Source organism: Rutidosis leptorrhynchoides, chromosome 2 (genome assembly GCF_046630445.1).
Source record: "Rutidosis leptorrhynchoides isolate AG116_Rl617_1_P2 chromosome 2, CSIRO_AGI_Rlap_v1, whole genome shotgun sequence".
Taxonomy (NCBI): Eukaryota; Viridiplantae; Streptophyta; class Magnoliopsida; order Asterales; family Asteraceae; genus Rutidosis; species Rutidosis leptorrhynchoides.
Genome location: NC_092334.1, coordinates 531,656,740 through 531,676,407, shown reverse-complemented (window position 1 = coordinate 531,676,407; position 19,668 = coordinate 531,656,740). Strand labels below are relative to the sequence as shown.

Below are 19,668 nucleotides of genomic sequence, written 5' to 3'. Positions count from 1 at the left end.
TCACTTTAATTACGGTGTTTGGGCGTATGATGATGAATGTATACTTGTTGGCGATTCTCTGAAGGTAGTACGAAGGTATCGTACTTTACGCCACCAAGATACGAAGATAACTCATGGAGAGTTATTTGTGAGTGTTTGTTATGACTTAGAGTGAATGCCTATTCTAGATACATTGCTATCCTTTTATAGGGTTACTTTACAGCTCTATCACCGGTTTTCTAGGTGAGGAACGGTCTCCAAGATAATCTCTGATGAGACAAAGGAGACTTTCCTTTTGGCCGACTGTAACTCCTGCAGTTAGAGAAAGCAGGTTTGGGGCATTCCTCTTTTATCTCTTGGACGTTAGTAGAAGCGAGTTAGTCAACCCGCTTATTTCTCTCCTTCATCCTATGTGTTCTTGTGACTCTAAGATGAGTCTTTGTCCATCGGTAACTGTGATCCCTTCGTTACTATGTTCCTTCATTACCATAGCTTCGTATAATGAATATGGTTTCTTACTAAATCTGAATATTAGGATCACACTTTGGGAGCATTCTTCTTTCATCATTTGTGCGCCATTATTTGAGTTTATGGATATCCCGCTCATGGTTTGTATTCGACATATGTGTTATTGTGATCAAATCCTATGTCATCAATCCTCTATAAGCGTGATTCCTCCGTTAACATACCTTCGGTTCATAGCTGGATGGGGAGATACACTATCAAGCCCCCCCAGAAATTTTACGAAGCTTTTAAACCGAGCTTTGTTGAATTAACTCAAAATGTCCTTTAATGTCTTGATTAGATTTTACGAAGCTTTTAAACTAAGCTTTGTTGAATTAAACTCAAGATTTCACTTAATGCCTTGATTAGACGTCTCTGACCCTTTTCATCATTCATCTGGGTGCTTGTCCCTTTTTGCCCCTTCGAGTTCTTTCTTATTCGTATAGGCAGGAGGGGTAAAAAGGTAATTTCCCGGTACGGATACCAAAGCGGTTCTGAATATGATGGGATGGTTTCTGCTTGAGGTAATAAAAACCTAGGGTTTTTTATTTTTTTTCTTTCATTTTCTTCTTATTATTTTCTTCTTCTTCACTTTTTTAGGCTCCAATTGACTCCCTTGTTCCTTAAAAAGGTATTGTTCTAAACTTGTTTTTTCTTGTTTCATCTATGGCTAAAGTAGGTCTTTGCTCGATTTGTAGTGTTGTTACCCCCGAACGCTGTGTACGTCTTCGTAAATCCCTAGGTTTGGGAGATGACGATGTGATTCTGCCAGAATCCGGCAAGTTTATGTTGGATTTTCCGACGGAATATGTCGGAATGTATGTACAGGCGTTTACAGAATGTAACCTTAGAATCCCCATCTCGTCTTTCTTTCTTAGCGTTCTTGATTATTTTAAGGTTCATGTTTCCACTGTGCACCCACTTGCTATCAAAAAGATTTTAGCCTTTGAGTACATGTGTAAGGCCTGTGGCGGTGAGCCATCAGTTGATTTGTTTTATTGTTTCTACCAAATTGGTGACGTTGGAGAATGGGTTACAATCGCCAAGCGTCGCAAGAAAAGGGGGAGTTTGTCGGATACCCCTATGTGTTTTACTTACTCTATCCCTGATATTCGGAATTGGAAAAATTCCTTCTTGTATGTCAAAAAATCTTTCTTTTTCCCGGACAAATTTCCCAACGTTGTCGATAGCGAGTGTGCAGTTGTCCCTAAACAATACAACGATCCTATACCTGAAGAGGCCAAAGGTAACCCCCTTTTTGGTAGGATTTGCCGCCATCCCATTATACCTTATACGCTTCCGGATTCAATCTTGTTTAAGCTTGGAATGACATCTTCATGGGAGAGAGGCAAGGCGGTTCCTGTGTATTTTTATGGGGAGAAGGGTAGGTTTTGGTTACCTTAGGTTTCAGTCCATAATTTGTTAGGCCTTTTTTACTTTTCTGACATTTGTTTGCTTTTGCAGAGATGTCTCTAGAAACGTGATCAAATCACTTGGGGTAAAACAAATGACTGAAGCTGTTCGAGCTACAACAGTTGTTAAAGAGTTTGGCTCTCCTTCCTGCTATGGGTTTATGGAGGTGGAGAGCAAGCCAGAGAAGGTAGCTGAGTCAAGCGTTCCCAAGGTTCAGTCTAGTGCTAAGGTTGCTTTAGAGCATGAACCCATTGATGTTGATACAGAGCCTGATGTGTCTAAAAGCATCCCTGTCCGAGCTTCTAGGCGTCAAAAGGCTGCGAGAAAAAGAAAGGAAGTTGTTTCCGGTTCACCTTTGAAGAAAGCTAAGTTTATTCTTCAAGACGAAGATACTGAGGATGATGTCCATGTTGAAGGTTTCGGTGACAATGTCCCATTAGGTATGTACTTTTATTCATGCTTTTAATTGAACCTTGCTTTGTTCTTATATTTCTTTGTATTTGCAGGTGATCTCCCTGCTATCCCCTCGTTGGAAGCTTGCTATGATGTGTTTGATGAAATGGTTCCTTATGAGTTTGAAGATGCTTTTGTGGATACCTCCAAGCTTATTGACGTGTATACTGCTCATTGCTACCGATCTGCAATTTACAACCATCTTGTCCTCTCTCATTTGAAGCAAAAGTCTGGTGAGGTTGTGTGCTTAGAGAAAGAGGTTGATGAGCTTAGAGAGGTCAATGCCTCTTCCAAAGAGCCGGTAAAGAAGCTACATGAGCGATTGTTGATGAACACGTCGTGGGAGGAAGAAGTAAAGTCAGCTAGGAGTGAGTTACTGGGTATGCAGGAGAGACTGGGTATGCATGAGAGATAGAAGCTTGATGACAAGAAGATTGCTGATCTGGAAGAAGAGAACAGGGTTCTTCGCCAAGAAACAAAAGATGCTACTTCAGCCTTAGCGGATCAAAAGAGGAGGTTTGACAGTTTGAAGTTGGATTATTCTAATGTCATCTCCCAGGTTATTCCTCATGTCTTCAGGCAGGTTATTCGCAGCAAGGAGTTAGGCAACTTTATTGGCGATGTTGTGCTGGCCAGTAAACAAAGGAGAGGTGCCAGTTGCTGGCTGACTTGTCCAAGCAAGGTAAGCTTGAGCTTAGCGATTATCCGGAGTACACAGACCAGGCTTCAGCTCTTGTTGATGCAGCTTGTGCTCAATTTCTTAATGCTGAGCTCAACTACATTGCTTCCGTCGCTGCTCACCCTGATGCTAAACCTGTTGAACTCCTTGGTTTGTCTGTCGAGGAATAACTTTTATGTGTGATTCATCTTTTGATCTGTCTTGTTTATGGTGATCCTTATGTTGACTATCTATGTTTGATGTATTCGCTCCAGGTCTGTGTACCTGTAGATTAAAGGCCTTGTTGCCTATGAACAACTTGTATCTCATATTTTGGGGTTTACATACCAGTTTATGTACTATTGCTTTATGGTTATTGTGCTTTTCATGTTAGCCCAAAATAGTAGGTGATGATTTGAACATGTTGAACTCTTTTGAGGGTTCAAGTGCTCGTTTGGGATTATTAGCTTAGCTCCTTTATATCGTATATATTTTCCCTTGTTGTCTTATAAAACCATTTAGGCATTACAACTCTGATGGGCTATAATGAACGTTTTCTAAAATTCTTTTTATTGGACAAGGTGTGCCTCTTAAGTTACCCTTTTATAATTACTTTTGGTGAACTTTCTAGGTCACTTGTTGTTTATAAAGCGTAAGAAGTATTTTTCTTGGGAACAGCTTCATAAAAATTTTGGTACACCCCTTGGGTTACCTCTTGCTTTTTTTGTTGGGAAATATTCCTCTTGGGAATGTTTCGTAAAAGCTTTGGTATACCTCTTGGGTTACCTTTTGCTTTAGATGTAAGAAGTATTCCCCTTTGGAAATTGTGACGCCCCGTACAATATCGTCATGTACGGATCATCAACAACAGGGTCATTACAAGGTCAAACACTATATGCTGTTTGAAAACCAGTTTGCATTCATAAAAAGATAGCGTTTTACAAAAGATGACTAGAAAACATTAACATGAGTACATGGTACAAAGGTCATTACAAAGCTATTGTTTTAAAATAACGTAAGTTACGAATGCAAAATAAAAGTTCCATGCTTGAGACATCTCTAAGTAATGCAGCGGAAATCTAATACAGCAGGTCCATAACAGCAAGTCTATAACAGCAAGTTTATAACACCAAGGCAGCAAGTCTAACAGCGGAAGCAAGAAACCTCTAAGCACATGAGAAAACATGCTTAAAAAGTCAACACGAATGTTGGTGAGCTATAGTTTAAGTTGTAACAGTAACGTAAGGTAGGCCACGAGATTTCAGTGTAACAAAACAGTATGAAAAGTATATGTATAACCGTGGGCACATGGTAACTAGACTTAACGTATGTATGTCACCCCCTAAAAGTACACCTGGCGAGTGCGTATGTCCTCGAAATATTAAACACCCGTTAAATGCTAGCGCGACTAGCCCGAGTGGGGATGTCAAGCCCTATGGATCCATATCTTAATATTCGCGTCTACCGGTTCAAAAACCAATAGTTAAACGTTACCGTGCTAAGGGGAATATTTATGCCGTTGTATAACCCACACACATATAAAGTTTAAGTACTCATGCCTAGCATGTAAAACGTAAAAAGCGCATGTATTCTCAGTCCCAAAAATAGTACAAGTAGTAAAAAGGGATGCTATAACTCACAGTGAATAAGTAATACAAGTCGATACGAAAGTGTGCAAGTAGTAAGTTGGTCTTAAAGGTCGTCAACCTAAATCAAAGGTTACTAATTCAGTATGTTGGCCATATAAGTTCTAACAGTGCATGAAATAAGTTTAAGTGTCATCATCATCATCATTCATCATTGTAAAAGCTAAGTAAGTTTAACAAGTATAGAGATCGAACAATAGGCTGACTTGGATCAGCTGCTACGACCTCTACGTAAATTGAAAAGATGCATAATCAGTGGCTATGGCTCCGTATATGAGTCCCCTACTTGCTGAATAAAATTCAGAACCAAACTCGTCTTCGTTTGACCGTGGCGACGGTTTAAGTGCGAGTAGGTCAGAAATTTCAGCACAACGTTAATAGGGTGTAGTGACTTTCGGGAGGCCATAGATCCTAAACCGTAACTCGGATTAAGACGAGGTCTAAATGGAAAATCATCTACTCGAACCGAACTAACTGAAAATCAACTTTCAAATAGCCCAGGTGGTCTGATAAGGTACGAAAAATAGTAAATAAGGTGCTCCGGTGGGGTCCTTGGTGCTTGATGCTCATCACGGTTCTCATCCTTGATGCTTGTAGCTTCAAGTGTACAACTCGTTGATGGGTTAGCATCACCTTGACCAATTTTCTACCATCAACACACAATATGTTAAGACCAAGTAAGAATACAACTCAATTAAGAGTCTTAGATGGATGATGAACCAAGGTTACATCATATCCTTAGTCTTAACACAATTACAAGTTACATTTACAACTAAAGCTACCAACTTTACATCAATCAAATAAGTATGAACATAATCTAAGTCAAATAGAGTGATGGAACCCTAAGCTAGAGAGCTTGGATCCCTTTCACACAAGTTATAAGGTCACAAAGCTAGAAAGCTTGAACCTTTAGTGTTCTTGAAGATATTGAAGCATAAAGCTTGGATCTTTAAGCTATATGAAGACCATAAACACAAGTTTTGATCTTTATAACAAATTAATGAGACCATAAGTTAGAAAACTTATATCCAACAAAAGTTATGAAGATTCAAGCTAGAAAGCTTGCATCTTGGTTGTTCTTGAAGATCTTGTAGCATAAAGCTTAGATCTTTAAGATACATGAAGATTATAAACACAAGTTTGAATCTTTATAACAAAATAACAAGATTAAAGTAAAAAGATTTAGATCTACAAAGTAGGTGAAGATTCAAATCTAGAAAGCTTGAATCTTCCATGTTCTTGAAGGATTCAAATCCAAGTTTGAATCTTACAAGATATAATGAAGATCAAAGCTAAAAAGCTTGATCTTCATATGATGATGATGATGTGACTAGGAGAAGAAGAAGAAGAAGAAGAGAAAGAAAATTTAATACTTACACTTTTTAGAGTAAGAAAGACTAGAGAGAAAATAAGAGAGTAAGTGTGTGTAAATTGTGAAATGAGATCAAGTGTGAAATGGGTGAGCTAAGGCTTGTATTTATAGTGAAAATGGGTGTAATGAGACCCTCATAGACGTTGGTTTTGGTGGGGGGACAAGGGGGACAAACTTTTGCTTTTTGGTTAATGGTTGTCTAATGTTGGTGCTTATGTTGGGATCCCATGCAACATTAAGGATAATACTTGACACAAATGCTAGCATGTTCCCTCTAATAAATGGGCATTTGTCTTACTTATTAATGGGTCACTAGCTATTAATAATTGGGCTAATTAAATAGTCCACTAACTAATGTAGGGTGGGCTAAGGTCCAACAAGGTAGAAAGTCCAATAAGACTAACTAGTAAGCATAAGTAAATTACTACACGTAATTAAGCATCCAAAGACCCAAGTAATTATTATTATAAAATAATAATTAATATTTCGTAGTCATAATATTCCGATTACGATAAAAGTTTAACGTGTGCGCAGTACGCAGTTTATTCGAAACGTCAAGTGACACCAACGGTCATAAAATCTTCCGGTGATCAAGTTAAGTATCCTACGTACTCTAAGGCACGTTTTAACATATAAATGAAAGTAAACCATGTATATAAAGATTCCAGAGTTTAAAATAGCATAGTACTCACAAATACGCAGTTTCGTGAAAACACAAAGCACGAAAGCAAGTCGAAAAAGTCGGGTCGTTATATTACCCACCTGTTAATGGAAATTTCATCCCGAAATTTGAGGAGTGACTAAAAATGGTACCGTATTTAAATAAGAAGTAGCGTATCAAAGTTTCGAAAGATTCGTGGGCTTAAAAGTGAGCTATTTACCTTGAAAGGTACTTGGGCGCGTAAAAGTAAGAATAGGTATATGCCATTAATTTAGTCTCTTGTCCTAAGAGATCAACAAATTGATTTTGTTTTTGGTTAACATGTGTATGCCATCTGAATATATGCCCACAAAAGGAAAGATAATGTTTTTAGCCTTACAGGCATCTTCAATAAGCTGGATACATGAAATGTATCATGAATGTTACCATACTCATCTAAAACATTGAGCGCTTATGTCGCAATATAGAGCTGACAGATAGAATGGAAGACATGGTGATCCCAATATACTGCGTGTGGACTTATCCTTGGATGGAATGAAAGCACAGTTTCAGAATGTAACTTTATCCTTTCAGTTACATGTTGAGGTTAGGGTTAACATTAACCTAGAACAACATATAGTTGTAACCAATGAAGGAAGGAATATGTAGAGTAACCACATCTGTGTCGTAGATGTTTTAAGCAGTCCCCTTCCAAGAGAATAACAAGATTCATAGATTCCTAAAGTATCTTACACTACAATTCCGAAAGAAAATCTCACGAAAAGGTGTGGTCCTTGAACGAGAGTGAACTCTCCGAGCGGGTTGTTCTGAATTTATCCTTATACTTTAAGGGGATGCGCGGATGAGAGGATATGTGAACCCTTGGTCATAAAGAACGGTTTACTCTAAGTGAAAAGAATCTCAAAAACGATTCCTTGTACCTCAACCTACTGATTCATAGAGATGACGTTTACGAGAGTGTTGCGATTAGTCGTGAAACATTGAGAGTAGAAACCCGCCTAATGTCTTTCCTACGATAGGGTGACCACTGAGTTTAACCTAGAAAACTGATTTATCGGCCCGCGTTTTTGCCAAGTCTAACCTTAAGAGGAACATTTCATGAGCGTAAAGATTTCTTAACAAATTTTATAAAACTGCCATCCAAAGTGGCTCAAGAGTTTTTAACAAAGATCTTAATAGTAGGCTTCATCCCTAACAGAGGGCGAGAAAAAGTGTGATCCATACATAGTGTAGATTAACACAAAAACCTTTAATGAAATCAATCAGGGAAGTTTTGAAAAACCTTTAAACGTTTGATTTGACAACATAAATGGAACGAAGTTCCTAGTAGATTTAGAAGTATGTACAACGTGTACCATTTTGCACAAAACTATTTGACTTAAGTTAAATAACTCGATAAAGGAGCGATTTTTAAATAATTTGAAGGTATAACTTAGTATGTACCAACCAAAGTAAGTAAAGGTAAACTTGTTAACTTAATTATATACATACATATATGATTTTATAAATCGCATAAGTGACAGAAAAATTTTATTATTTTCATTTGTCCATAAATCTCGTGAAGACCGCGTAAATTACAACGTGTAAAAATCAACGTGTAAAAATTTTGATAAACATAGTTTTTCGTATTTCAAAGGTTATGAGTTGAAAAAGATCGAGTGAAAAATATTTGAACCATTGGTTGACATGTTACTAAGTAATGAGAACTAATGAATTAAAGGTAGTTTTGAAAACTATCATGACATAAGTCTTTGGGCCAAAAATGTTCACGTGCGAAGCCGTTGTTAAAAAGTGAGGTATGAAGGATAGAGCATGAGGACGAGAAGTTAATCGCTTCTTGACTTTGCAAACTGCCAAACAATTTATGGCTAATATTAAAGTCAGAATACTGATGGTATTAATTTCACTAAATGAGAATCCCTTGAAATAAGTCAGGACTTAGAGCTATGTAAGAAAGAGCATCGCTCCAACAGGTGTGACAAATAAGATTTCCTAGGGTAACGCAGTAATTTTGAATGGTTTAAGTGTTAGTGGATGCCCGAAGGCTCTGCATGATGTGGTAGTAAGTGCCTTCATCACATACACACACATGAATATCTCGATTTCGACGGTTGTAAAGTCTTCATGATGATTTGAATACGAATAAGCAACGAAAGATTTTATATAATAAGTAATGGAAATTTTATAGAAATCATTTAAGGTGACAATGTAAGAAAAGAAATGAAGTTCTTTGTAAACTATAGTTACGTACAACACGTACAATTCAAAGTAAAATATCTTTTGAATAAAAGATTTGAAAGTAAAATTTCATATGTATTTGTCAAAAATAAGTAATCATTTACTTTACTTTATATAGCATATACGATTTCAAAAATTTGCACGAATGGCAAATAAAATAAATTTACTTTTATAAAGCTTTGGGAGGATATCACAGTAAAATAGTGTGTGTAAAATTTTGGCAAACAAAATTTTCATATTTTGGAGGTTACAAGTTGGAAAAAGATTGAGTAAAAGATTTTTGAAAATTTTCGGGCGACATTTGAGCATCAATGTCACGAGGTAATGAAAACTGTTGGATTTAAATGTGGTTGATGACTATTAGTAGGGCATAAGTCCTTCGACCAAAAACGCTTAAGTGTAAAGTTGTTGCTTATAAGTGAGATACGAAAGGGAGAGTATGAGGATGAGAATTAACCACCCATTGATTTTGGAAAAATTTCGAACTGGTATGACTAATATCGAAGTAAGAAGGGTGAAGGTGTGACTATCATCGATTAAGAATTCTCTCAGAATAAGTTAGGATTTAGAGTCACGTAAGAATGAGTATCAAATAAGATTCTTGGGTAGTCTTTAATATAGAATCTGAATCGCTAAAGTGACGGGATACAATTTCCTTTATGTATCGTCGTGCAAGTTTGTCCTTTGTATTGGTTTCTTTCGTGGCTAGAAAGTGAGCAGATTTGGTGAGGCGGTCAATGATAACCCAGATAGTGTCATAACCGCCTACCGTCTTTGGTAGCTTCGTGATGAAATCCATTGTTATTCCTTCCCATTTCCATTGGGATCTTTGGGTTGTTGAAGTAACCCAGATGGCTTTTAGCTCACCATTCTCGCGAGGTATACGAATAATCTTCTCACTATAAATAACTTTCGCTTTCATCCTTGAAAGCCAGTCCATTCCAACTATTTAATCAAAGCTTCCTAACTTGATGAGTATTATGTTAATCCTAAAGTCCATTCCAACTATTACATCAAGCTTCTCAAATTGATGGGTGTTAGGTTAATCTTAAGGTTTAACCAAATCTTATTATACTACCGTGAAAAATTCTATCAAACCCCTCAAATAACATCTGCTTGTGCGTAGGTAACTAATCCTTTCCAACTACTACTTTAAAACTTCTAAGTTTTGTTGACATGAGGTCATCTCCAAATGACCCACCTGTTAATTTTAAGGTACTACCTTAAATTATTCCTCTATCTCTGCCAGCTTACCATTTGCTTGTCCTATAGAATACTTAACTCTCATGGTTGTTAATGGCTTATTAGTCATCACACTAGGATTCTTAGATATAAGGTTTCTATCACTCTAGTATTAAACAATTCCGAGACGATAAATCGTTGTGAAGAAACGTACCCTAACTAAAATCAGGATCCATGCGAGTCTCCATAGCGTAGATAACGATTGCTCTATCGTATGTGAGTCCAAAATTTTTCCTATTTGAGAACTTTTTCCTTAAGTATCCAGGGTGTCTATATCTATAACAAATTTTTGGGTTATCAATTCTGCAGTCCAGGCCCTTCTCGTACAGTATCTAGGCTAAGTGGATATTCCTACCTTTATCAGACCATAATGCGTATACTCAAGTGGTTCCTACCAACATTTCCTTTGAATCGCTTCATATTCCTTATATAGTAACATTGGGACTTCTGCATGATTTACGTCAATATAATTACGCTGCCCTGGCGTCATTATATTGTACTAAATCGTACGTTCATTCCAATATCACTCCATATGGTCAATGTAACGTGTTCACTTCAAGTTCTACTCAATTCCACCTAACGGTGCCTTATCTATGCAATCTCAAAACAAAATCTACATAATTAATCTCACGGTTTCTCGGTGTGGGTGCGTAGGTTCCGTAGGTCATGCATCAATGGCTAAATGTCTCGAAATTTCTTCAAAATGTTCGGGTTCAGGTAATGTCGTTAGGTTCCTTTCTAGAAATTCAATATGGGTCTCGTGTCGAGTTGTACGTGTAGCAAGTAGTAACATGATATGTTTCGAGGCGACTCCCAAGTCTTTGGGTATGGCTGAGCATCAGTAGAAAACACTATGACCTTATGAAAGGAGATGTCCTCCTGACTTCTCTAATGCCTAAGAGTGTTAGGGACCTAAGTCCAGAAGTGTCGTTAGATCGTCGAGTAGTGGTGAAGAATGAAAGAGATAAGCGACGGTCATGAAAGCGTACGGGATACGGGTCAACTCGGAGCAACTGAACAACCTTCTAATGTTCATACGTTGTGCGTGGCTAATTAGGGTGAGCTCACTCTGGCAAGTCCTCACATATCTCCTCCTCCGAGGATCAACTTAGTGGGCGTGTAGTCCGAGGGGTACTCCTCCTAGATTGCGAGGAGTAACGTTTCGATCTCTAGAACAGTGGAACGGTAGTAAAAAGTGGATTACATTACTAGTCCTTAGGGTTAGACGAGTGGGAAAAGGGTTCAGAAAAATATCTGAACTAGGAAAGGTAAGTTTCCCAAGTCGGTACAGCAAAAGCAGACGGGTAGCAAGCACGTAATCAGGCATAGTAACTACAGCAGCCTAGATTTTCTACAACTGTACATAGCATGGTAGTAATAACAGTACCAACAGAGATATCATGCAAAATGCAGGTAGTAGCATGCAGTGGCGAGAATAAGCAAAAGCATACAGCGAGTTTACATAGCAGTAAAAAGGAAACGGTAGCATGCAGCAAGTTCATACAGAAGTAGAAGTAAGTAGTGGCATGCAGTAGTAGTAAGCAGTAACATGTAGTAATATAACACAGTAGCATGCAGCAGGTTTCGCAGAAACAAGTAAACGAGCAAGTTGTAGATTAGTCCTATTAGTGAATCCTACTCGGTCTAGTTTAGACTCACTAATGCAACCTAATTCCCTACAACCAATGCTCTGATACCAACTGTGACACCCCGTACAAAATCGTCATGTACGGATCATCAACAACAGGATCATTACAAGGTCAAACACTATATGCTGTTTGAAAACCAGTTTGCATTCATAAAAAGATAGCGTTTTACAAAAGATGACTAGAAAACATTAACATGAGTACATGGTACAAAGGTCATTACAAAGCTATTGTTTTAAAATAACGTAAGTTACGAATGTAAAATAAAAGTTCCATGCTTGAGACATCTCTAAGTAATGCAGCGGAAATCTAATACAGCAGGTCCATAGCAGCCCATAGCAGCAAGTCTATAACAGCAAGTTTATAACACCAAGGCAGCAAGTCTAACAGCGGAAGCAAGAAACCTCTAAGCACCTGAGAAAACATGCTTAAAAAGTCAACACGAATGTTGGTGAGCTATAGTTTAAGTTGTAACAGTAACGTAAGGTAGGCCACGAGATTTCAGTGTAACAAAACAGTATGAAAAGTATATGTATAACCGTGGGCACATGGTAACTAGACTTAACGTATGTATGTCACCCCCTAAAAGTACACCTGGCGAGTGCGTATGTCCTCGAAATATTAAACACCCGTTAAATGCTAGCGCGACTAACCCGAGTGGGGATGTCAAGCCCTATGGATCCATATCTTAATATTCGCGTCTACCGGTTCAAAAACCAATAGTTAAACGTTACCGTGCTAAGGGGAATATTTATGCCGTTGTATAACCCACACACATATAAAGTTTAAGTACTCGTTCCTAGCATGTAAAACGTAAAAAGCGCATGTATTCTCAGTCCCAAAAATAGTACAAGTAGTAAAAAGGGATGCTATAACTCACAGTGAATAAGTAATACAAGTTGATACGAAAGTGTGCAAGTAGTAAGTTGGTCCGAAAGGTCGTCAACCTAAATCAAAGGTTACTAATTCAGTATGTTGGCCATATAAGTTCTAACAGTGCATGAAATAAGTTTAAGTGTCATCATCATCATCATTCATCATTGTAAAAGCTAAGTAAGTTTAACAAGTATAGAGATCGAACAATAGGCTGACTTGGATCAGCTGCTACGACCTCTACGTAAATCGAAAAGAAGCATAATTAGTGGCTATGGCTCTGTATATGAGTCCCCTACTTGCTGACCAAAATTCAGAACCAAACTCGTCTTCTTTTGACCGTGGCGACGGTTTAAGTGCGAGTAGGTCAGAAATTTCAGCACAACGTTAATATGGTGTAGTGACTTTCGGGAGGCCATAGATCCTAAACCGTAACTCGGATTAAGACGAGGTCTAAACGGAAAATCATCTACTCGAACCGAGATAACTGAAAATAAACTTTACAATAGCCCAGGTGGTCTGATAAGGTACGAAAAACAGTAAACAAGGTGCTCCGGTGGGGTCCTTGGTGCTTGATGCTCATCACGGTTCTCATCCTTGATGCTTGTAGCTTCAAGTGTACAACTCGTTGATGGGTTAGCATCACCTTGACCAAGTTTCTACCATCAACACACAATATGTTAAGACCAAGTAAGAATACAACTCATTTAAGAGTCTTAGATGGATGATGAACCAAGGTTACATCATATCCTTAGTCTTAACACAATTACAAGTTACATTTACAACTAATGCTACCAACTTTACATCAATCAAACAAGTATGAACATAATCTAAGTCAAATAGAGTGATGGAACCCTAAGCTAGAGAGCTTGGATCCCTTTCACACAAGTTATAAGGTCACAAAGCTAGAAAGCTTGAACCTTTAGTGTTCTTGAAGATCTTGAAGCATAAAGCTTGGATCTTTAAGCTATATGAAGACCAAAAACACAAGTTTTGATCTTTATAACAAATTAATGAGACCATAAGTTAGAAAACTTAGATCTAACAAAAGATATGAAGATTCAAGCTAGAAAGCTTGCATCTTGGTTGTTCTTGAAGATCTTGTAGCATAAAGCTTAGATCTTTAAGATACATGAAGATTACAAACACAAGTTTGAATCTTTATAACAAAATAACAAGATTAAAGTAAAAAGATTTAGATCTACAAAGTAGGTGAAGATTCAAAGCTAGAAAGCTTGAATCTTCCATGTTCTTGAAGGATTCAAATCCAAGTTTGAATCTTACAAGATATAATCAAGATCAAAGCTAAAAAGCTTGATCTTCATATGATGATGATGATGTGACTAGGAGAAGAAGAAGAAGAAGAGAAAGAAAATTTAATACTTACACTTTTTAGAGTAAGAAAGACTAGAGAGAAAATAAGAGAGTAAGTGTGTGTAAATTGTGAAATGAGATCAAGTGTGAAATGAGTGAGCTAATGCTTATATTTATAGTGGAAATGGGTGTAATGAGACCCTCATGGACGTTGGTTTTGGTGGGGGGACAAGGGGGACAAACTTTTTCTTTTTGGTTAATGGTTGTCTAATGTTGGTGCTTATGTTGAGATCCCATGCAACAAAAGATATGAAGATTCAAGCTAGAAAGCTTGCATCTTGGTTGTTCTTGAAGATCTTGTAGCATAAAGCTTAGATCTTTAAGATACATGAAGATTACAAACACAAGTTTGAATCTTTATAACAAAATAACAAGATTAAAGTAAAAAGATTTAGATCTACAAAGTAGGTGAAGATTCAAAGCTAGAAAGCTTGAATCTTCCATGTTCTTGAAGGATTCAAATCCAAGTTTGAATCTTACAAGATATAATCAAGATCAAAGCTAAAAAGCTTGATCTTCATATGATGATGATGATGTGACTAGGAGGAGAAGAAGAAGAAGAGAAAGAAAATTTAATACTTACACTTTTTAGAGTAAGAAAGACTAGAGAGAAAATAAGAGAGTAAGTGTGTGTAAATTGTAAAATGAGATCAAGTGTGAAATAGGTGAGCTAATGCTTATATTTATAGTGGAAATGGGTGTAATGAGACCCTCATGGACGTTGGTTTTGGTGGGGGGACAAGGGGGACAAACTTTTGCTTTTTGGTTAATGGTTGTCTAATGTTGGTGCTTATGTTAAGATCCCATGCAACATTAAGGATAATACTTGACACAAATGCTAGCATGTTCCCTCTAATAAATGGGCATTTGTCTTACTTATTAATGGTTCACTAGCTATTAATAATTGGGCTAATTAAATAGTCCACTAACTAGTGTAGGGTGGGCTAAGGTCCAACAAGGTAGAAAGTCCAATAAGAGTAACTAGTAAGCATAAGTAAATTACTACGCGTAATTAAGCATCCAAAGACCCAAGTAATTATTATTATAAAATAATAATTAATATTTCGTAGTCATAATATTCCGATTACGACAAAAGTTTAACGTGTGCGCAGTACGCAGTTTATTCGAAACGTCAAGTGACACTAACGGTCATAAAAGCTTCCGGTGATCAAGTTAAGTATCCTACGTACTCTAAGGCACGTTTTAACATATAAATGAAAGTAAACCATGTATATAAAGATTCCAGAGTTTAAAATAGCACAGTACACACAAATACGCAGTTTCGTGAAACACAAAGCACGAAAGCAAGTCGAAAAAGTCGGGTCGTAACAGAAATCTTCGTAAAAGCTTCGGTATACCTCTTGGGTTACCTTTTGCTTATTTTTAGATGTAAGAAGTATTCCTCTTGGGAAATCTTCGTAAAAGCTTTGGTATACCTCTTGGGTTACTTTTTGCTTATTTTTATATGTAAGAAGTATTCCTCTTGGGAATTATTTGATAAAGCTTTGGTATACCTCTTGGGTTACCTTTTGCTTATTTTTATATGTAAGAAGTATTCCTCTTGGGAATTCTTTGATAAAACTTTGTGTCAAAACCCGACCTTAACCATAAGGACGAATACAATAACATATGATTTCATCGCGAGGTATTGACCTCTATATGCGACGTTTTTCAAAAACTGCATTCGTTTTTACAATACAAACCATAACTTTTATTACAAATACAAGCTTTAAACAAGATAATAATGATTATCGTTTAGCGATAATCTTAGACTTACAAACTTTACATGTGATAATAACAATACGACTTCCAACATATTTTACATTACAAATCCTCCGATATGCAGTTTTATTTTTGACACAAATATGCATACTCAAGATCTTGCTTAAATTCAACATGTTGCAACGGAAGCTTTTAGTTATCACCTGAGAATAAACATGTTTAAAACGTCAACATAAAGTTGGTGAGATATAGGTTTAATGCCGGCAGCGTTATAAATATAGACCACAAGATTTCATATATAAACGTTTTAATAAAAATATTCTAAGTTGTTGAGCACTTGATAACCATACTTAATATTTTATCAACGCCACATATTCCCTTTATTATGAAATCTTACTACACCGTACCAAGTGTAGTCACCGAAACGAAGTACTGTGCAACCGTTGAATACTGGTCATCCAGTCCGGTTGGGGTTGTCAGGCCCGATAGATCTATCAACAGGATTCGCGTTTACAATACCGCATGTAAATAGTAGTTACCAAGTTACAGGGAGATATGCCAGTGGTACAACTCAACGTAGAATATATAATTTTAATCACTTGTGTCCGTAATGTAAATCATGAAATGCATGTATTCTCATCCAGAAATATTTAGAGTTTAAAAGTGGGACTATATACTCACCTTTTCCTTGAAGGTATTTAACTCGACTTGGTCTCCGATAGATATCACGAACCTAACCATATATATAATATATCAATATATTTTCTTTTCATGTAATCGTTACATATATATACTTATAATACTTTTAATATTTTCTTAGTCCGTAGTTAGCAGTCTGTTGTTAATGGTCCAAAATTAGTTGCTCAATAAAATAAATAAAGACCCCATCGTATTCGTATTGATCAGAATTAATCTCGACCCATGGTACCATGTTGTCAAATGATGTGTTGCGTACATAAAGTACCGTGTTGTCAGATGACGTGTTGCGTACAATCATGAGGTCTTATGATTAATCTTCTCGTGTTGTTTACGGGTGGTCCTGAAATTTATAAAATCAAATCATAAGTAAATATATATTAAATATTATGTTAATTAGCCAAGATATGATTAATCCGATTTTTTCATAATATGATATATTACAGGTTTTGAAGTGTTTTAAAAATCAAATTAGAAGGATCTATTTAGTTTGCGAACAGGTTTGAAATCATTCAAACTATGTTCTTGTTGGTAAAAATTTTATAACACAAAATAAGATAGCTATATAAATATGAATCGAATAAGATTATGAATAAGGTTACTACCTCAAGTTACTTGGATAAAGCTACTGGAAAAGATAGAAAATAATCTTGATCAAACTTTCTTATGATGATTATAGGTTGTTCATGAAGCTAGTTCTTCATGAGTATTTGCTGAGATTGTAAAGAACACTTAGAGTTCCTAAGAGTGTGTTTTTGGTTAGAGAAATATGGTTGTAAGAATGAAATGAAAAACCAAGGTGATGGTGATACTTATAGGACAGTCTGGTTGTTGAGGGAACAAGGACAAATTATTGTGTTAAATTTTTGAGTAATAATGTATGCTAGCTTATAAATAAGATTCCCTCTTATCTAGGGTAGATCTAAGGCTGATAAGGATATTGATTTGATGTGTATTTACCAATAGTAAATACGTATAGATGATGGGTATGATACGGTAAAAGAAGCTCAAAATCGGGCTTTTATTTTGGGTCCAACCGGGCAGCTCGACCCCAGCCAGGGGCTCTGCCCCTTGGACCCCGCCAGGGGTTGCCACCCCTTGGACCCCGCTTATCGGGGGCGCTACCCCCGAACCCCCGTCATAATCAAGATAAGTTCAAACAAGTGTGCACTCCACACTTCCCCAAACTTGTTCGATATTTATCAAGATTATTTTGGTTACAAATTAATCCCATTACACTTAAATCATATTGGTGACATAAATCACAACACATTATAGATTGTAAGTATATATGTCAAAGAACGTTACATATAGTTATCGTTTTGAAAACTTAAGTTAGTGGTCTCAAAGTATACTTATAACTCATTGTTGTTAGTTCACAATGAAATGTTAAACCATCCTTAAATCATGTTAAATATGTTTAGATATGTACATATACATAATCGTATAATTATCGTGTGTTATATAGTTCATGATATCATCGGTCAAATTGGACGGTCAAACGTTGTGTAAAACTCTTTTCAAAAATATAAGTCTCAACAGTTTGGATTGCTTATCATGTTGGTAAGGCTTAATTTATGTAAATATTAATCTCATAAGTATAGAACGATCGGAAAATTCCGGGTCGTTACACTTTGGTATACCTCTTGGGTTACCTTTTGCTTATTTTTATATGTAAGAAGTATTCCTCTTGGGAATTCTTCGTAATAGCTTTGGTTTTTTCAAAATGTAGTAGGATTTCATTTCAAGTTGCTTGTGGTAGGAAGCGTATATACTTCGACTACCTATTACAGATTTTTCCTACTAAAATATAATTAAAGCTAAAAATAAAACTTCCGAAGATTTACCCCATTCCAGGTTCGTGGGACTTGCTTTCCTTAGGTGGTTTCAAATTTATACGAGCCATTTCCAAATGCTTCGGAGATTATATATGGGCTTTCCCAGGTTGGACCCATTTTCCCTTCATATTCCACCTTGCTGGTGCTGTTGAGTCGTAGAACGTAGTCTCCCACCTTGTATACTGATGGTTTGACTCGTTTATTGTAGTATTTTTCAATGGTTTTCTTGTAGGCTGCTTCTCGAATCCATGCAGCTTCCCTTCTTCCCTCCATGAGGTCGAGGTTGAGACGAAGGTTCTCTTCGTTTTCCTCGAGATTTGCGGTTCTGTTGGTCAGTACTTGTATCTCAGCGGGCAATACCTCCTCGGTGCCATAGACTAAGCTATAGGGGGTTTCTCCGTTGCTCCTCTTTGGTGTGGTTCGATGAGCCCATAGGACTAGAGGGATTTCTTCCATCCACCCTTGATGACACTTTCCTAACCGCTTTTCCAATCCTTTTATGAGATCCCTGTTTGTGACTTCGACTTGTCCATTTCCTTGGGGATGGTATACGGAGGTAAAGGTTTGCTTTATCTGTAACCTTTCACAAAATCCAGGAAGATACCTTTGGCAAACTGTTTTCCGTTGTCAGAAACGATTTCTTGGGGAATTCCAAATCGACATACGATGTGTTCCCAAACAAACTTTTCGATGTGTTTCCCGGTCGTTGTGTTTAACGGTTTTTCCTCTGCCCACTTTGTAAAGTAGTCTATGGCAACTACCAACCACTTGTAGCCTCCCGGTGCTTCAGTTAGAGGTCCGACTATATCTATTCCCCATTTCGAGAAGGGTCACGCCGAAAGAACTGATATCAACTCTTGTTTTGGCTGTTTTTGGACTTTAGCATGGATCTGGCATGACTCACAGGTTCGCAGGAGCGTAACCGTATTTTCGTGTATTGTCGGCCTGTAATATCCCATTCTCAGTATCTTCGCCATGATTGACCTTGGTCCCGAATGAAACCCACATATGCCTTCATGCATTTCCCTGATAATCATTGAAGCTTGGTTTGGCCCAACGCATCGTAGCCATGGAGTGAGGAAGGACTTTCGATACAGGCCTCCGTTCATAATTTTGTATGATGGCGCTTTGATTCAAACTTTCCGTGCTTCCTTCTTATCTTCAGACAAGGTACGGAGCTCCAAGTATTCCCTCAGGGGTTTCATCCATGTATTTTCTTCTTCAATGATGAGATCATGAACTTCCTTTCCCTCAATAGAACTTTTCTCCAGGACTTCAACTACGACTTCCTTCGCTAAGTGGGCGAAGGTGATGGAGGCCAGTTTGCTTAAGGCATCCGCCTTTTTATTCTGA

At 37.2% G+C, this 19,668-nt stretch overlaps 1 protein-coding gene across 1 annotated transcript; it reads right to left on the bottom strand.

Moving 5' to 3' along the window:
* Positions 1-18,354: 18,354 nt before the first annotated feature.
* Positions 18,355-19,424, bottom strand: LOC139889612 (uncharacterized). Its single transcript, XM_071872555.1, has 3 exons — positions 19,220-19,424; positions 18,981-19,123; positions 18,355-18,888 (listed from the first exon to the last, which is right to left on the bottom strand). Exons 1-3 carry the CDS (start codon positions 19,422-19,424, stop codon positions 18,355-18,357), a joined length of 882 nt encoding a protein of 293 aa, XP_071728656.1.
* Between the last annotated feature and the right edge of the window lie 244 nt (positions 19,425-19,668).

What these genes read in the sequence shown, in the direction of transcription:
- LOC139889612 (XM_071872555.1), bottom strand. Translation starts at nt 19,424, where the DNA reads ATGAACGGAGGCCTGTATCGAAAGTCCTTCCTCACTCCATGGCTACGA. An exon ending in GGTTACGCTCCTGCGAACCT is followed by an intron (nt 19,124 to 19,219) that starts GTGAGTCATGCC and finishes AATGGGGAATAG; the next exon opens with ATATAGTCGGACCTCTAACT. An exon ending in AGTTTGTTTGGGAACACATC is followed by an intron (nt 18,889 to 18,980) that starts GTATGTCGATTT and finishes GAAAGGTTACAG; the next exon opens with ATAAAGCAAACCTTTACCTC.